Here is a 17862-nt window from a genome sequence, read left to right on the forward strand (position 1 = left end):
AAGTGGGCAGGGACAAGGAAGTCACAAACAAAACAAAGGATTATTTCAGGCAAGGTTACCTTCCTCTGGGGGAAGGGCCAAAGTCTATCATAATTACTTTACTAGTGTTGATTAGGAAATTCTAGACTGATTGGTTTGAAATTCCACTCCAGGCAAAACCCATCAGTCCTGAAACCAATATTACGCTGTATGCTAACTAACTAGAATTTATTTATTTATTTATTTATTTATTTATTTATTAATATAATTTATTGTCAAATTGGCTTCCATACAACACCCAGTGCTCATCCCAACAAGTGCCCTCTTCAATGCCCATCACCCATTTCCCTCTCTATCCCACCTTCCACCAACCCTCAGTTTGTTCTCAGTATTTAAGAATCTCTTATGGTTTGCTTCCCTCTCTGTAACTATTTTTCTTTTCCCCTACCCTTCCCCCATGGCCTTCTGTTAACTTTCTCAAGATCCACATATGAGTGAAAACATATCTGTCTTCCTCTGACTGACTTACTTTACTTAGCGTAATACCCTCCAGTTCCATCCACATTGCTGAAAATGACCTGATTTTATTCTTTCTCATTGCCACGTAGTATTCCATTGAATATATAAACCACATCTTCTTTATCCATTCATCAGTTGATGAATGGACATTCAGTCTCTTTCCATAATTTGGCTATTACTAACTAGAATTTAAACAAAAATTTGAAACAACAACAACAACAACAACAACAACAACAACAAAATATAATTCCACTCCCAGGGAGTGGTTGAATCTGCAAGTAGGTTAGGAATTAATTTGCTGACTTGGGGCTTAGCACAAGTAGCTCCATTTTGTGCCTTTTTTTTTTTTTTTAAACAGTAAACCCATGGGGCACCTGGGTGGCTCAGTCGGTTAAGCGGGGCCGACTTCGGCTCAGGTCATGATCTCGCGGTCCGTGAGTTCGAGCCCCGCATCGGGCTCTGTGCTGACAGCTCAGAGCCTGGAGCCTGTTTCAGATTCTGTGTCTCCCTCTCTCTGACCCTCCCCCGTTCATGCTCTGTCTCTCTCTGTCTCAAAAATAAATAAACGTTAAAAAAAATTAAAAAACAAAACAAAACAGTAAACCCATTTCAAATTCTAAAACACTGAATTGGAAAGCAGCAATGGCTGTGGAGGGGCAAAGCAGGCTGGGTCTACACCTGCCTCCTGCCCTGGGCCTCAGTTACCCTGCTTAGGCAGTGTCTCGACAGGATGCCTCTGGGCCTGCCCTGTCCCCTTCAGGCCTAGGGCTGAGGAAGACCTATGATAGCCACATGTGTGGAGGTGACTGGGAGTAATCACAACAGGTGAGGCAGTCCTTTAACGGATAAGTGGCCCCTGTCAGGGGGAGCAACACCACTGCCATTTCAAAATGCTCTTTGCAATTGTCTAGGAACCTCCATGGCTTTCTCCACAAACCACAAACCCAGAGGGAGGTGGCATGCCCAGCTGGGTTCAACTCTGGCCTCTGCTGCCCTCTATCTGGGTGAACTTGGGCTGATTCTCTTTGGCAAATGACTCAATCACCAGTTCCCTCATCAGACAAATGAAGTAACGACCTGTGTCTCCCAGGTGGTCCTGAGGGTGAAATTCACTCGATTCCACCAATTGTAACACGCATCCCTACCGTGGGCCGTGGTGTGGGTGCAGAGGGGCTCCAGCAGTCCGGTTCGCAGGGAGTCACGGTGTAACGGGAGCGGCACACGCATGCGTGGGTGTGGGTGCCTCTGCTCGAGCATGCACACCTGGTGTCAAGCACGGTGTCTGGGGCTGAAGGGCCGACGCCCCCACCCGAGAGGGGCAGATGAGGACTAACAAGTAGTGTCTGGTGTGTCGCCTCCTCCCGCCTTTCCCACGGCCTTCCTCTGCCCTCTCCCTGAGACACAGCCTGGGGAGGTGGTGGTTGGTCGAGAGAGCAGCAGCCATGGCACCGGCCCATCATTTCAGGACCCCAGGGCCCTCCAGGAGTCCTAATTAATGACCTCGCTCTCTCCAAGGTCTGAAGAACCGAAAGGGCTCCTCAGTTTCCTTTCTGGGAGAGGCACAGCGAGTCTGGGCACGGAGAGCAGAGAGCCAGGCTGCGGTGACGGAGGGGTGGAGGAGGCTGGCTCCCAGGTGTGCGGGGCCCTGGCCAGGCCCTTTGTGTTTGTGGGAGAGGGGCCATCATTTTTTTTTTTTAATTTTTTAAAAATGTTGATCGTTTGATTTGATTTTTTAAATATTTATTTATTTTTGGGAGAACACAAGCAGGGGAGGGGCAGAGAGAGGGAGACAGAAAATCTGAAGTGGGCTCCATGCTGACAGGCTGACAGCAGTGAGTCCGATGTGGGACTTGAACCCATGAACCGTGAGATCGTGACCTGAACCGAATTCGGATACTCAACCGACTGAGCCATCCAGGTGCCCCAATGCTCATTTACTTTTGAGAGAGAGAGAGAGAGAGAGAGAGAGAGCAAGCGAGACTGCATGAGTGCTGGAGGGGCAGAGAGAGGAGGCGACACAGAATCTGAGGCAGGCTTCAGGCTCTGAGCTGTCAGCACAGAACCTGATGTGGGGCTCAAACTCATGAACTGCAAGATCATGACCTGAGCCAAAGTTGGAGGCTTAACCCATTGAGCTACCGAGGTGCCCAGAGAGCAGCCATCTTTTGAGTGGGCTGGGGACAAGTGTCAGAGTGAAGCAGGGCTTCTCTACAAATTTGGGGAATGTGTGTCGTTGTGCTCAAACATTTACATACTTAATATGGAGCATTTCATTATAATACTTAAAAATTTCTCCTTTAAATTAAAAAAAATTTCAAATGTTTATTTTTGAGAGTGAGAGCGTGCATGTGTGTAAGCAGGGTAGGGGAAGACAGAGAGGGAGAGGGAGAGAAAATCTGCCCAGTCAACACAGAGCCTGAGGTATGGCTTGAACCTGCAAACCATGAGATCATGATCTGGGCCAAGATCAAGAGCTGGACACTTAACCGACTGAGCCACCCAGGCACCCCTAAAATTTCTCCTTTATATCACAATTAGGATATTATTTTATTAAAAAAATATTTATTTATTTTTGAGAGAGAGAGAGTGCATAAGCAGGGGATGGGCGGAGAGAGGGACAGGCAATCCAAAGCAGGCTCTACACTGACAGCAGAGTCCAACGTGGGGCTCGAAATCATGAAAGTGTGAGATCGGGACCTGAGCCAAAGTCAGATGCTCAACTGACGGAGCCACCCAGGTGCCCCAGGATATTATTTTAAAATTGTGTGTGCAGGCATAGGTATATTCTATGTGAATTCCAGGTCAGGATAATAAAGGAGGAATCACAAAATATTTGTTTAAAAAGGGGGCGAGGTGCCTGCTGGGGTAGAGCCCCTGGACGTTCATGTTCAACGGGGGCGACAGCCCACACACCATTACTAGACTCCCCTTCCCCACCCAGAGAGCCTGGTGGAGGGTGGGGGTCCGACCTCAGTCGGGAAAGCTTCTCAGTGCCAGTGGGACAAAGAGGGTGTCCAGCTCTGTTCGGGCAGAGACCCCTGCCCGTGAGAGGCCTGGCAAGGACAATCTCTGGGAGCGGGGACATGTCAGGGAAAGAACAAAGTGGGGCTTGGGTAGCAATGTGTGCAGGGGTTCAGGTTTGCACCTGTTTCAGAAACCAGGGCACCGCTGCCAAATCTTCGAGAGACTTCACAGAAAATGGGGGGCGGGGGTTTGGCTGAGGGAGCCACCCAGGCCTTGCCAGGGCTGAGGCAGCACCAGACTCGTTTTTCTGGAGTGACAGGGACCTGGTAAGAAAACAGTTCCTGTGGACTGTGGCTGTCTTCTGGGCTCCACATTCTGGGGCCCTTTTCAGACTGATGGACTGACATCAGTCTAAGCACAACCAGTGCCTCTGGCCAAAACCCCCCCCCCCAAAAACCAAACACACAAACACGTCATTAGAGACAACTAAGAAACCTAAAACCCATCTGCTACAGCTCTTATTCAGAACCCACTGACCTTAGTTTTTCAAGAAATTCCAATGAGCCTAGTTACCTGGTTTCCTAGGCGCTGACAGATACAAACCAGCAGGTGAGCAGACCACTCTAGCTTTTAACAAACACTGGTAGAGGTGGTAACGAGACCTAAGAAACTACAAAAAGCAATCCAGGATGATTGATCATGGAGACAGCAGAGTCAAGAAAGGAATTCTAGACCAGCTCTCCGGCCTGCTTGGCTTCAGGTCTGTGACCTCATTCTGGCTTAATAAGCGACCTTTGGCACATAACCCCAGCCGCTCTCAGGTTCGACTTCCTCTCCCTAAAATGGTTCACCGTGAAGATCCAAGAAAATAAGGAACAGCAATCCGTAAGTATTGAAGGAGCATGCGGCTGTACATGACTGGGCTGTGTGTGTGTGTGTGTGTGTGTGTGTGTGCGCGCGTGTGTATAAACAGCCATAAAGCACAGGCTAGCTTATCCTCTGCCTTAAGAAAGTAGGCACGAATAACAAACATTTTATGGAGAATTTTGCTTGGAAACTAAATTGTTGACAATTTAAACTAAATTTCGTTTGGATTTTACTAAAATGTTAACAGTTGTTAGGGAGATGGGTGATTAACCAGTTTTTTCCTCTTTAAACTTTTCTCTATTTCCTATAATGATTATATTCTAGTTTCCTCCCTCTTTCTTCCCTTACCATCCTGGATGCCGGGCACATTATAGCTCGATACTCATGAATGGAGTGAATGTGGGAACTGACCCCAGATTGTAGAGTCTCCCACAGAACAGTGTTTTTGTCTGTGATTAGAAGCGTAACCTAGACACACCTGGGTGGCTCAATTGAGTGGTCGACTCCTGATTTCAGCTCAGGTCCTGATCCCAGGGTCATGGGATAGAGCCCTGAGTTGGGCTCCATGCAGAGCGTGTAGCCTGCTTAAGATCCTCTCTCAGTGCGCCTGGGTGGCTCAGTAGGTTAAGTGTTTTAACTCTTGATTTAGGCTCACATCATAATCTCACAGTTCATGAGATCGAGCCCCATGTTGGGCTCTGTACTGATGGCATGGACCTTCCTTGGGATTCTCTCTCTCCCTCTCTCCCTCTCCCTCTGCCCCTCTCCCTGGATTGTGCTTGTTCTCTCTAAAAAAAAAAAAAAAAAAAAGCATACCCTCTATCATGATAAGCACTAGTTGTTGTCATTGAATTCTCCTGAAACCAATATTGCACAGTATGTTAACTAACTAGAGTTTAAATAAAATTTTGAAAAAAGAAAAAGCATACTCTGTATCTGGGGAAACCACAGCAGAGTAAATGAAGTTCTTTAGCTGTCTACTCACAGAAGTTACACACTTAATGTTTAGCTACCAGGGAAGGAGGCCCTCATCCACAGACGCCAGGACTCAGGGTCTTCAGGCCCAGGAGCCCGTGTGGCCTGTGGCCCAGCTGGCCGGGCCCAGGATGGAAACACACAGCCAAAGGCTTTCTCTGGCAGCTTTGCTCTCTCACCTTAACCCATCTCACCAGTGCGAGGCTCTGGCAAACAGTAGCAACTCATTTAGAAGTTCCATTTCTATAAATTAAATAAAAACACAATTAAAATGTAGTAGGTGCTAAAACTTGGTTTTGAACTTTTATTAAAAAAATATATTTGCAAACATATAAAATTTAGGATGAAAAATGCTCATTTGAAAACATGTAATAACTTAATATTTGCAAACATACACAGATGGTATAAAATCCATACCATTAAAAATGTTAATGATGCAGTATTGCGCTCATGGAACAAAATCTTGCTGTAATTCCAGAGCTTCTCACCCCCGCGTCTCAGGGAGTGGAGAATCTGGTACACGGAAAGTCATGAGAGCCACATGGCCAAAGCAGTAATACAGAATAAAAAACCAGTTAGAACACATATTTTAAAAACACATTTCTTAAGGATCACACAGGTAAAAGGGAAACACGCTTCTGCATTTTCCCCAAAGTGAACGATATTGCATCTTAGCATTTTAAATGATGTCAAATACAAAACCGAGTGAAACATTGCACACATCTCTCCTGCTGAATTTGCTGGAAAACAGGCTCCTTGAGGCCCCGGCCCACTCAGGGAAATGTTCTCAGGCACAGCTTTTAAAAAGCCCGTGCAAGGTGCTTTACTTGGTTTAGATCTTAACATTTTATACACCTGAAAACACAGGGCACTCTTGGTTCCAGAAGGTACTCTGAACACAACCGAAGAAAACCAAAGCTAGGTAAGAAAGAAACGTGTGCTCAGCAGCAAATATGCAGCAAGAATGCGGGACACCCGTCCCCGTGAATCCTTGTCCTCACTCACGTGGACCAGACGCCCCGTGCCTGTGCCCCCTCTCATTCCTGTTTCTACCTTTTGCCCAGTTACTGTGTGATGGCTGATTTTGTTTTTTAAGCAGTTAGGCACCTTCAATTTCATGTTGCATTATTAGTAATACAATGGCAGTTATGGCCTCTTCTACCCAAATGAGAAAACTTCAAGCTACATTCTTGGGGGGGTGGGGGGGAAGAATAAAGCTGCATGGTTTAAACATATTTACCTAGTACAGGATTTGATAGGGTTTATAGTTCTTACAAGGAAACACAGGCAGGAAAAGAACAGATGCTTGACATGCAAAATTGGGCCGGACACATTCTAAACAAGGTGTGTGCAGCCTTCAGCAGAGAAGGACCCAAGTCAACTTGGGCTCTTTGCAAGACACCACTCTGTGAAGCCTGCTGAAAAGCCTTGGAAGGTGAGCTGTGGACACTCCCACGTAGACAGTATGAGAGGCGTCTCCTGACACTGACAGTCACTTGGAAACTTAGGATTCAAAGTCCCACCTTAGGAACTCTGGAGAGACGCACGACGAGGAGGGGTTTCTGCCTTAAAGGAACAAGGCTGTCTGGGAGGTGCAGGAGTCCATTCAGGACACCATGTGACTACAACACAAGAGCAGGGCCACCCACTGGCCTGGGGTGGGGGGGGGGTGGCGCACAGATGGACATGGTGGCATAAATGCAGAACTAGCAAGAAGCATCTGTGTTTTGATGTCCATTCTGATTGAACTAAGGTTTGAAGTGAAGGTTCCAGTGAAGTCACCGTAGCAACGTAAACATGCAACCTAAGCCAGCATGAGGTTCTGGATAGTAAGTGTGACCGAGGAGTAAGGCAACTGAGCTGTGACTTCCCGGCCAGGGTCATACAACTGCAACTGTTCAGGCTTGGCCTGACTTTTCTGGGGACTCATTCTGGCCTAAACTTCCTGGTAATCGTGACAGTGAACTTCTGGCTTCTGAATTTTAAGTTAATCATACATGAATCTTAGAGTTGAAACAGGCTTACCCTTTTCAGGTCTCCATGACTTGGGCACTTAAAAGTTTATCTTCCCACTAAAGAAACCTTATCATAGATTCTCTTTTCTGTCTAACATATTCCTTGCTTGGAATTAAAGGGTGAACATTAACAGATCTGACTGCAGACCCTCTTTAAGATAGTCGCTCTTAACTCCCACATAATATTATACATACTCAAGGCATTTCAAGTCAAATGCCTATCACAACAAGAATCCCTTGATTCTTCCACGTGCCAAAGCCCACTGAAGCTACACTGGGGGTGTAGTCAAACCTCTTCTCTGAGAAAACCTGTTTCTGGAGTCACATGGGCTCCCCCAACACCATCTCCTGCTGTAACACTCTGTATCTTACTTCGATGTTCTCCTTCCTGGGTGACGTACGAGCAATCCATTTTTGGTTGCTGAATTTACACACTACTTTTGAAAACAAACTATTCCCAATGGAGTATGAGAATGTATGAGCTTCCCTGACTTTTGAACAATTCACAAATAACCAGGTAGACAGGAAGAGAAGACACTAAGTTGACAAGCAGAAAAGTTGCCCAGGAAGCATGTTTAGACCAACAAAAGCCAATTAAAGTATTCTTTATGCTAAAAAAGAACTAAGACCAAACTAAAACAAGTATGTCATTCACAAGTAGTTTTCTAAAATCTCAGCTAGGAAAAAAAAAAAAATCTATGGATTTATGATTGAGTTACCATTAAAGCTTAAATGATTGTTCCGAGGAACCATCACATCCATCAGCATTATTCATAGCTAATCCTTATGCTAGCTGGTTGAGCCAATTGGGTTTTTACCCCATCATTAAATAGTGCTCAGAAAAGTAAGCAGTGCATCTTAATTGGTTAAATACTACAAAATGATCTGTATCATAGAAACGAAGACACTTTCATTCAAAGAGTATCTTAAAATTACTATTGCTGAAATAAATCAAAATCTACATTAAAATATTACTAATCACCATTACATGCCATAAAAGAATAAATATAAATCATGGCAGGTCAATAGCAGCATAACAAAGCATCTTTACACATCTTCACACTCTGGGCTGCACAAGTACTCACAGCCTAGGAATACATTGGTAAAGTTCTGAATTTCACACTTTGTTTTTACCTCCATATTCTACAATAAAGTAAGGGCAGTGTGAATAAAAGCTCCCTTTTCTGCATAGCTTTAAAACTACTCTCAGTAGACTCGAGGAATGGAACCAGAATGGCTTTGTCAGATTGGTCCACTGGTCCTTTTGTCAAAGTGTTAAGGAAAACAATCAACAATGATTTCTGCATTTAGACAGAAAAGGAAAATAAGGCTACACTTCACACAAAACTTAACACTGTCCAAACCACTCAAGAGTTTAACGTAAAGTGAAGGTTTCTGATCGCGTTCGGTCTTTACCAGCCCCAGCCTTTGCTTCCAAGGTGTGACATGCTACTCCCATATTGTCACAGGGCCTGGCGGGGCCCTCTTCTCATGGTATCACTGCCCTGGGAGCCGCTGCATGGCAGCACGGGGGACACTTAGAAACAAAGCACAACTGAGAAATTTCAGAACTTTTTGAGGCCCAGACGGGGCATTCATATAAAATATACTTCACTTGGAACAAATCAGTCTTAATTCGCCAACTTAAACTCTGATCCTTAAAACTCAAAGCTACTTTGCACAGAGCAGACTTCTGCTCTTTTCAGAACTTGACTATGAGCCTAAGACTCGAGTTTCTAGGGTGGGGAGGAGCAGGGGAAGGGGCGCGGCTGGGCTGAATTCTGCTGCAAGGCTGGTGACCCCTCCTAAGACCTTGAAAGTGAAAGCAAGCTGAAAATCAGACTCCTAATTTCACATCCTTTCTTAGAGCTGATGAAAACACCCACACAACTTTAACACAATGGTCTTTTTTTGTTTTTGTTTTTGTTTTTTTTTGTCAAAACAAAGGTCTGCTGGTGATGCTTCACAGTGAAACCTCCATTATCACTGAGAACGTCACTTGGAAAACATTCTTAAGGAATGAGTCTCTTTCTCATAGGCTCAATTTCAGGATTCTCACAACTTAAAGTTCTGTTTAGAAGTTTCCATGACGAGGCCTATTTGTTTCTGAGGTCGACACTCTGCCTTCGGATTTCTCCTGCTCCAGTCATAAGTTGTGGTTGTCTTTGTTCTTGGTCAGAACCTGCAAGTAGACTTCGTGAAGTGTACTGAGGAAGCTGGAATCATTCTGGAAGAGATGGTAATGTTTCATTTACCTCAGTAGAACTTACTTCCTTGACAAAAGTTTAGGAAAAAACCTGTATAATGCTTTGTAGAACTAATCACCCAAAGAATCTCACCACCCAGAGACAAGTGCAAACCATACTTCGGAATTCACTCAGTCACTTTTCCACTAGGAGTGTATGTTCAGAAAGAGAGAAACGTTACTCCTGGCTAGGCTTGAATTTACTTTATGAACTGATTTTCTAAGAAGAACTTACATATTTTTTTTTAATTAAAGAATGAAAGTTTAAAGACTCCATTGATGTCCTACATACCTTTATTAGATGTATTAATGTATCCTGGAGCTGAGACTTGCTGAGAATAATGGAAGGCTTTCTCTGATTTTCTGATGTTCCAACAGTCAGGGGAGAGGGGGCGCCTGTTTTCCTCTCAAGGTCTGCGGACCTTGTAACTGTCTGCTGGAAAACACTTGGGGACAGCAGGACTGAGGACACTGCCATGGTTGTTGCAGTGACCAGCGTGGGGCCTGCGACCTGCAGGGGAGCAATGGTCATGAACAAAGCTTGTTAAAGGACGAAGGGCCTGTTTATTGGGATGCCAAGTCTGATCATCATAGAAAGGAAATAGGACCACAGCCAGATATGAACAGTAAGAACAATCCTATGGTAATTAAAAATGTAAAGTTTTATATGGGGAGCACAGGAATGATTGGAAGAGGGCAAGAGGGAACTTTCTGGGGTGATGGAAATGTTACATGTCTTGACTGGGTGGTTACCCAAGGAATACATGTGTGTTAAAACTCATAAAACACCTGCACTTTATCTGTATTTTACTTCAAAAAAAAATGGGGGGGAATAAAAAAATCCAGTTATATGAAGCATTAGTTTCTTCTGTAGTGTTTAATACATTTATTATACCACTACAGGTATCAAAGATACAACCTGTTGGGGCACTTGGGTGGCTCAGTTGGTTAAGCATCCAACTTCAGCTCAGGTCATGATCTCACAGTTCGTGGATTTGAGCCCCGCGTCGGGCTCTGTGCTGACAGCTCAGAGCCTGGATCCTGTTTCAGATTCTGTATCTCCCTCTCTCTCTGCCCCTCCCCTGCTCACAGTCTGTCTTGCTCTCTCTCTCTACACTAAGCCAGTAATAATCAGCATTTTTAATAATTCCCACATTTGATACAATCAGCAGACATCTACATTCCTTTCTTCTGTCACCCCTCCCATTCATAAACTGCCACAGTTTGGTGCCACGCCAGGCTGAGCGCCCCTGCTGATCCCCACGCAGCAGGATGAGATATAGGGAAGACCAGTTCATACCACCAGTCAGGAGCTGGCTGCAGTTGAAGTTCTAAGACTTGAGGAGGGTGCAAAGGCTCAAAGGCAAATGGGAATATAGAAGTTTAGGAACTGAAAAAAATAAGTGTGCACTCTGAGGTTGGTAGGTAATGGAGGGTGGGGAAAACATTTAAAAAGTGAAGCAGGAGAGAACAAGCAGAGGACAGAGTGCACAGGCCCGGGAGGCGCTGTCGTTATGGCTGCCGGAAGCAATGAGCGCCCAGAGCACAACAGCGACTCGTAACCAGGGCATCACAGCTCTTCCGGGGCAAAGAGCACCTCCTCCTCACGGAAACCAGGCTGACGTGCACTCAGCTGACACACACAGAGCGCCCAGCCCAGCCGGTGGCTGATCCTGCCCCGCGTACGGTCAGGGAAGACATCAGTACACAGTACAGAGATGGTGACTGGAGGCCCAGGGTGACTGGGTGACTGGAAGCCCACAGGGGCCGTGGCAATGAACTCGGCTGGGGTGGCAAGGGAGCCTGGCCTAGGAGGGGCATCTAAGAGGGCTCTAGGCTTGAAAGGTACAACGTTCTATGGCACACACAGAAGAACTTAAATATAATGTGTTCTTCAGAGAAAGGGGGTCCTTACCGGGATGGCACTGGGTAACACCTTAGGCTGGACAAAGACTTCAGGATCCTGGTTTTGCTGCATAGACTGCAATGTTTAAAAAGAAAAGATGAACAGACCTAACAAGTTTCCATGAAGATTTCCCAGCGACCGGGGATAAACCCACATTAGCAATAAGGAATAGTTCAGACATTAACTAGCTCCTAGATTCCTGAGGGAAGAGGCTGACGGCAACATTTAACAACGTAACCAATGTGTCATCTGTGAGGCCAGGGCTCTGGGACAGCCTCCGAACCACTCGGGTTCCCTAAGAGAGGGGCTGTGTGCAGAGCTGTCAAGAGGTCTCTAAGGAAAGCAGAAACCTGTATCTAAGAGCTGGGGACAGCCCAAGCACATTTTTGCTGTTGAGTCTGTAGAGACGCCATGTTCTGGCAGCATGCGACCTTGCTAAGGCCGTGTGGACTCTGCACAGGGCGGCACTAAACAGTCCTCATGCAGAGTCACCTTCCTTCCATGTGCTTGCTACATTTTGTCCTCCTTCACTGGGAGACAAAGAACTTCTTGCTGTAGAGCAAATGCATTAGAATTCAGTGAAGCCCCCAGGCCTTAAATGAAATGGAAATGGAAATATACACGTATGTAAGTGTCCCCTGTGAGGAGGCTCACTGGAGAGCTGGGAGCTGTCCCCAAGGCCAAAACATGGAGGGGGCAGAACAGTGGTGGCACGGGTGTGTCAGGGGGTGACACCCATCTGCTATAACATTCTCTCTGCTTATACTACAGAGAACCTCAACAGAAATGGCCCAAAATGAAAACTGAACAATATAACCAAGATACTGAACTCCCTTTCTTTCTGTGCAAGATTTTAAAGGACTGGAACAGAACAGTCCACTAAGAAATCACACACGATTATTATGATGGGCTCATCTGTATAATACTATTCGGTATGATGTTAAGACTGTGGATTCTTATCAAAGGGCACAGGACTGAGGTTTTGGGAGGCAAGCAACACTGCTCTCAAGCAGAAGACTCTGCCCCTCTCGAGAAGCTGTGTGATCTCATACGCATCACCGCAGTTGGAGCTGACTCTCATCTGCACACTCACCAGCCTCATCCCTCTCTGAGTGGCAAGCCTCTTCTTCACACCCCACCCCCAATCGACCACCAGGCCCCACTGCCCACACCTGTTAACAAACCTGCTGGTCCACACTCTCGAAGTCAGGCCGCACCAGTTCAAGCCTGGGTAACTGTCTGGCCTCCTTCGGGTGGCCCTACTTCCAGCTTCTCCTTTCCCAGCTCACCACCTCCCCTTAAAGCCCTAGAAAGGCCCCCCTGGGGCTGTGAGAACAAGCCTCGGACTGCTTCACGGAGTTTACAAAGTCCTGCTCCTCAGCCAGTACCTACGCCCCCAAGGTCCTCCCAGAGGAGGCCCGGCCACACTACAGGTCTTTAAGTTCAGCAAATGCCTCTCATCTCCAGGCCTCTGCGCACACTATTTTCCTTACCTCAAACACTTTCTCTACGTCTAGGAAAGAGCTGACTAACTCCTACTGAGTCTTCAGATCTCAGCTGAATATGAGCTTCGTTGGGAAGTTTTACTTGATCCCGTATCTCCAAATCTGGGATGTGATTATGGCCCGAGGTGGGCACTCAGTGAGTACCAAGGGAGTTGGGGATGGGACAACGCTGGGGATAATCTGGATCTATGGTCCTGAGTCAAATGCAGACTCCTGGAATTGTCACGCAGAAACAAACAAAACCCCCTACAACGCATACCCTGACAGGAAAATACCGATATTGTTTTTTAGCTTGTATCAGTTGAGATATCTGGGGAAGTGGAACTGAGTCACAACACCGTGTACCAACGGTCTAGCTGTTCATTACTGGGCTTTCCACCTCCTGTCTTCCGGCCCTGGATGTACGGAACAGTCGTCTCTTTGAAGCGACTGTCTCACGGGCGTCAACGTCAAGGCCTCTGCAGCCCCATCCTACCCAGTTAGAGCCCCCCACCCTCCTGCCGGTACCTGAAGGGGAGCAAGCACCATGTTGCTGAGGGATGCTGAGGCTCGCGCGGCTGCAGTCTTAGGGGGAGGCTCTATGAAGCTCTCAGGTGTGGCCAGCTGGCCGGCTGCTGAACAAAAGCCGGATGTCATGGCACTTTTCCCAAGTGACTGCGTCTGTATTTGGTCATGCTGTGGGGTCAACCTGAGTTTCTGGAGAAGATCAACACTTGGGAGCGAGGTACCAGCTGTGTTTGTCACACTCAGTGGGGCCCTGAAGGGGCTCTGGGTGGCAGTCAGATTGGCGTGGCTCAGCTCAGGGACTGGCTGGCTCAGGAGTGGAGACCTCTGTCTTGGCGTGGTCTTCACTGCCTGTATCATGGTGGCGTTTCGGGGTAAGCTGGGGGGAACCTGTGCCGTAGGAGCTTCTGCTGGTAGAGTCGGACTGAGCACAGGGCGCAATGGGACGGCATAGACGGGGGCCTGTTTTTCACTGGACTGTGTGATGGAGGCGGGAGTGATCAGCACCGGGGTGGGGACTTCAGGTTGGACTGAGTGGTGGGCGGCAGGATGGACACCCAGGTTGTCCGACTGAGGGGCTCCTCCTGACTGCTCAAAGGGAAATGGTAAGAATGAGCTGGGCTCTTTCTGGGAGGCATCTCCTGGCAGCTTCTCCACTTCTTCTGAATCCAGACCCACACTTGGCTGTTCTTTTGGCAAAGAGGTTCCAAATAATTCTTCCACTGTCAGATGTTTGTGTCCAGATGGAGCAGACTGAAAAACAAATCAAACTGCCCAATGAAAGAAATCTCTTGCAAACCAGTGTAACCAGACTTCTTTCCCATTAACCAAAACATTTTGCAGAAGCAACGATAGATGGAGTCTGAAAATAAGGAAATGGAACAAACTGAAGATGTGCTAGGGACTAAGGCCAAAATGCATCTTGTCTCCCCAAGCTGGTGGGCAGAAATCTGCATTCGTACTAAGATCCAAGTTTTAGGGACTCCCAGGATAGTGTTAGAATTCACCTTGTTTTCTTGGCAAAGTGATATAACGTAAAGGAGAAATATTACAAAGTTAATAGTGCTTGGTTGCCCTGTATCAGTAACACAAGCAAGGAAATAATACTCAAGAGGACAGAGGGACCAAACGCTGAGTAAGTAATCCTATCTTTATTTTCATAGTTCTTGATAAAAAGCTAGGCACTGCACCTTGAGGACTAGGTCTTAAGTACCAGAAAATAAACTGAACTGTTTTTTAAAATAGCAGGCCGTTCCTCCTTTCTACTACAAGATCACAGATTCCTTCAGAAGAAGCAGACATGTGAACATCTGAGAATGTTCACTTTGCATCTGCTGTAGTGGTCTGGCTTACTGATACCACTGCAATGATGTGGAGGGGGAATATTTACGCTTTCCACTCCTGAGCTTTCCTACACCTTCCCTTCATGTGCTATGGTCATATTCGTTTGCCCTTTATTTTCAGAGTGCCTGCAGGGTGCCAGGACCTGCGCTGACCTGTGCCCCCAGGACACAGTAGGGAGTAACAAACAAAGTCTGACCCTGACAGGGCTTGTGTTCCAGTGGGGAACTAACCTAAGTACTTTGAAAACACATACAGCCTCGACATATGATTTTATTCCATAAGCGTGTACACTACTTAGCTGCTCAGATATATATTCACGTGGAAAAAGATGGTTCACTGAAACACACGGTTTTTGGTTCCTCAGAAGGCCGATAAAGGCCCGACACCACACGGCCCCTGAAGCAGAAGGATGAGTGCACTATGGTGTGACCACATTTCTATAGGAAAAAAGCACTGGTTTTCCCAAGCAAGTGTTCGCTGCATCCGTGTGACAAGTAGTTACAGGTTTCCCTGCTCTCTGAAGGGGGAGGTAAAAAAAAAAAAAAATGCAAAAGATTGTATACAGTTTAATTTCCTTATGTTTTTACTTCTGAAAAAGTTGCAGAGTTTAGGATCTGAAATCAAAGACACCCAGATTTAATTCCCAGCTTAGCTGGGAAAATTATAGTCTATTTAGTTACCTCATCTGAAAAATGGGGGCAATAATGGCAATTACTTCTCGCAGAGCTGATGTGAAAGTTAGTTTCTCAATATGATACCTGGTGCCCAACAAGCATTCGATAAATGGAACTTGGCTATTATCATTATATGAACACCAGACAGTCTTACTAGCAATCATAATAAACCTGTTTTTGTATATGTTTTAAGAAACATCAAATACTATGTTAGAATATTAAAAATTCATCAAATCCTTCTGGAATATCATACCCAGTGATGCAAAATAACACTACCACCTGATGGGCTATCAAGGCTGTAGTATTATAAATCTGTCATGCCCTGATGCAATGACTCATTAGAGACACAGTTGTTGGGGCTCCTGGGTGGCTCAGTCAGTTAAGCGTCTGACTTCGGCTCAGGTCATGATCTCACAGTTCATGAGTTCAAGCCCTGCAATCAGGCTCTGTGCTAACAGCTCAGAGCCTGGAGCCTGTTTAGGATTCTGTGTCTCCTTCTCTCTCTGCCCCTCCCTGCTTGTGCTCTGTCTCTGTCTCTCTCTCTCTCTCAAAAATAAACGTTAAATATAAAAAAAAAAGACATAGTTGTTTATTTAAAACTCACTGGTATCATTTCAAATCCATTCAAGGTAATTCAAAAACAGACAGCAAATGCCCATTTGGGACACACTTCTCGTCCTCTCTGTCCAGGCCATATAACTAGTAGTAGGGGTGCATAGGTTCCATTTCCCCAGATGGGCACTAGGATTTATTCACTTTTAGATCTCTGGCATCATAAATGTCCACTGATGAGCACAGACATAATTCCACTCCTCCCCACCGATTTCTGACAGTGATGGCAAAATATACATAACCAAAGTTACCATTTTAGCCATATTTAAGTGTAAAACTCAGCAGCATTCAGTACATTCACAATGCTGTATAACTACCACCATTATCTACTTCCTCACTCACAGTCCCTGATAATCTCTATTCTACTTTCTGTTCCTATGAATTTGCCTACTCTACGTACCTCGTAGAGGTACGTAGCCTTTTGTGACTGGCTGACTTCGCTCTTGGCACAGTGTCCCCAAAATTCATCTATGCTGTACCATGTGTCAGAATTTCCTTCCTTTTAAAAACACTGACAAATACTCTATTTGTATGCATATACCACATCTTGTCTACCCATTCATCTGAGCATTGACACTTGGGCTGTTTTCACCTTTTGGCTATTGTGAATAATGCTGCTACAAACACTGGTGTAAAGTATGTTTAATCCTTGTTTTCAATTCTTTTGGGTATACACCCAGGAATAGAATTGAGGACCTTCCAAACTGTTTTCCAAAGCTGTTGCACCATTTTATATTTCTACCAATGATGCAAAATGGTTCTAACTTCTCCACGTTCTTGCCAACACATCGGCCACTTGTAGATTTGAAAAAATGACTATGTAAGTCATTTGCCCATTTTTGAGTTGGGTTAATTCTCTTTTTATACACATTACGTTTAGAACAAAATGGTCAAGACTGCTTGGCAAAAAGTACTGGAAAACTACACTAATTTTTATTCATTAATACAAATTATGTCAATCTTAACCACCACATCCTGTTTTATATGTATGTATATACACCCAAAACAACGTGTGGATGTACATACTTTGAGAAATACAGACCACATTGGGGCTATTCTACTTTGCAAAAACTTGAGTCTTTCCCAGGTAAGAATACAAATATTTTACATTATAAGAAAAGGAGCAATCAAACAACACGACATAGAGATAACTCAACATGAAATACACCTTTGGCTTCAAAAATGGCATGATTCAGGTAGCAATTTTTACCTGTCTAGTGGAACATAAATGGACTTTTGAACAATTAAAATTACCTGCATGTACATATTGAATGTTTTTACACTTATGCTTAAAAAAAAAAGTATTTCTAATAGTTTAAAATTGACTTCACATTAAAAAATGAAACTGGGGCACCTGGGTGGCTCAGTTGGAGGAGTGTCCAACTTAGGCTCAGATCATGATCTTGCTGCTCATGAGTTCGAAACCTGTGTCGGGCTCTGTGCTGACAGCTCAGAGCCTGGGGCCTGCTCTCTCTCTGCTCTTCTCCCACTTGCACTCTCTCTTAAAAATAAATAAACATTAAAAAAAGAATTTTAGGGGCGCCTGGGTGGCGCAGTCGGTTGAGCGTCCGACTTCAGCCAGGTCACGATCTCGCGGTCCGTGAGTTCGAGCCCCGCGTCAGGCTCTGGGCTGATGGCTCGGAGCCTGGAGCCTGTTTCCGATTCTGTGTCTCCCTCTCTCTCTGCCCCTCCCCCGTTCATGCTCTGTCTCTCTCTGTCCCAAAAATAAATAAAAAATGTTGAAAAAAAAATT

General features: G+C 45.5%; 1 protein-coding gene and 1 long non-coding RNA gene across 5 annotated transcripts in view; one reads left to right on the forward strand and one right to left on the reverse strand.

Annotated features, from left to right (window-relative positions):
* Window positions 1–4079: 4079 nt before the first annotated feature.
* Window positions 4080–17862, forward strand: part of LOC125929478 (uncharacterized) — a 19295-nt gene continuing 5512 nt past the window's right edge. Inside the window, exon 1 of the long non-coding RNA XR_007459872.1 lies at window positions 4080–4347. This is a non-coding gene — a long non-coding RNA (uncharacterized LOC125929478). The remainder of the gene's footprint in view (window positions 4348–17862) is intronic.
* Window positions 5582–17862, reverse strand: part of DCP1A (decapping mRNA 1A) — a 56502-nt gene continuing 44221 nt past the window's right edge. For all 4 annotated transcript variants that reach the window (XM_049640707.1, XM_049640710.1, XM_049640708.1 and 1 more), the window contains exons 7-10: window positions 13483–14232; window positions 11480–11545; window positions 9857–10075; window positions 5582–9546 (exon numbers count right to left, since the gene is read on the reverse strand). In XM_049640707.1, coding sequence (XP_049496664.1) covers window positions 9466–9546; window positions 9857–10075; window positions 11480–11545; window positions 13483–14232 — 1116 coding nt within the window. In that variant the 3' untranslated portion in view covers window positions 5582–9465. The remainder of the gene's footprint in view (window positions 9547–9856; window positions 10076–11479; window positions 11546–13482; window positions 14233–17862) is intronic.

The sequence above is a fragment of the Panthera uncia genome, chromosome A2, assembly GCF_023721935.1.
Source record: "Panthera uncia isolate 11264 chromosome A2, Puncia_PCG_1.0, whole genome shotgun sequence".
Taxonomy (NCBI): domain Eukaryota; kingdom Metazoa; phylum Chordata; class Mammalia; order Carnivora; family Felidae; genus Panthera; species Panthera uncia.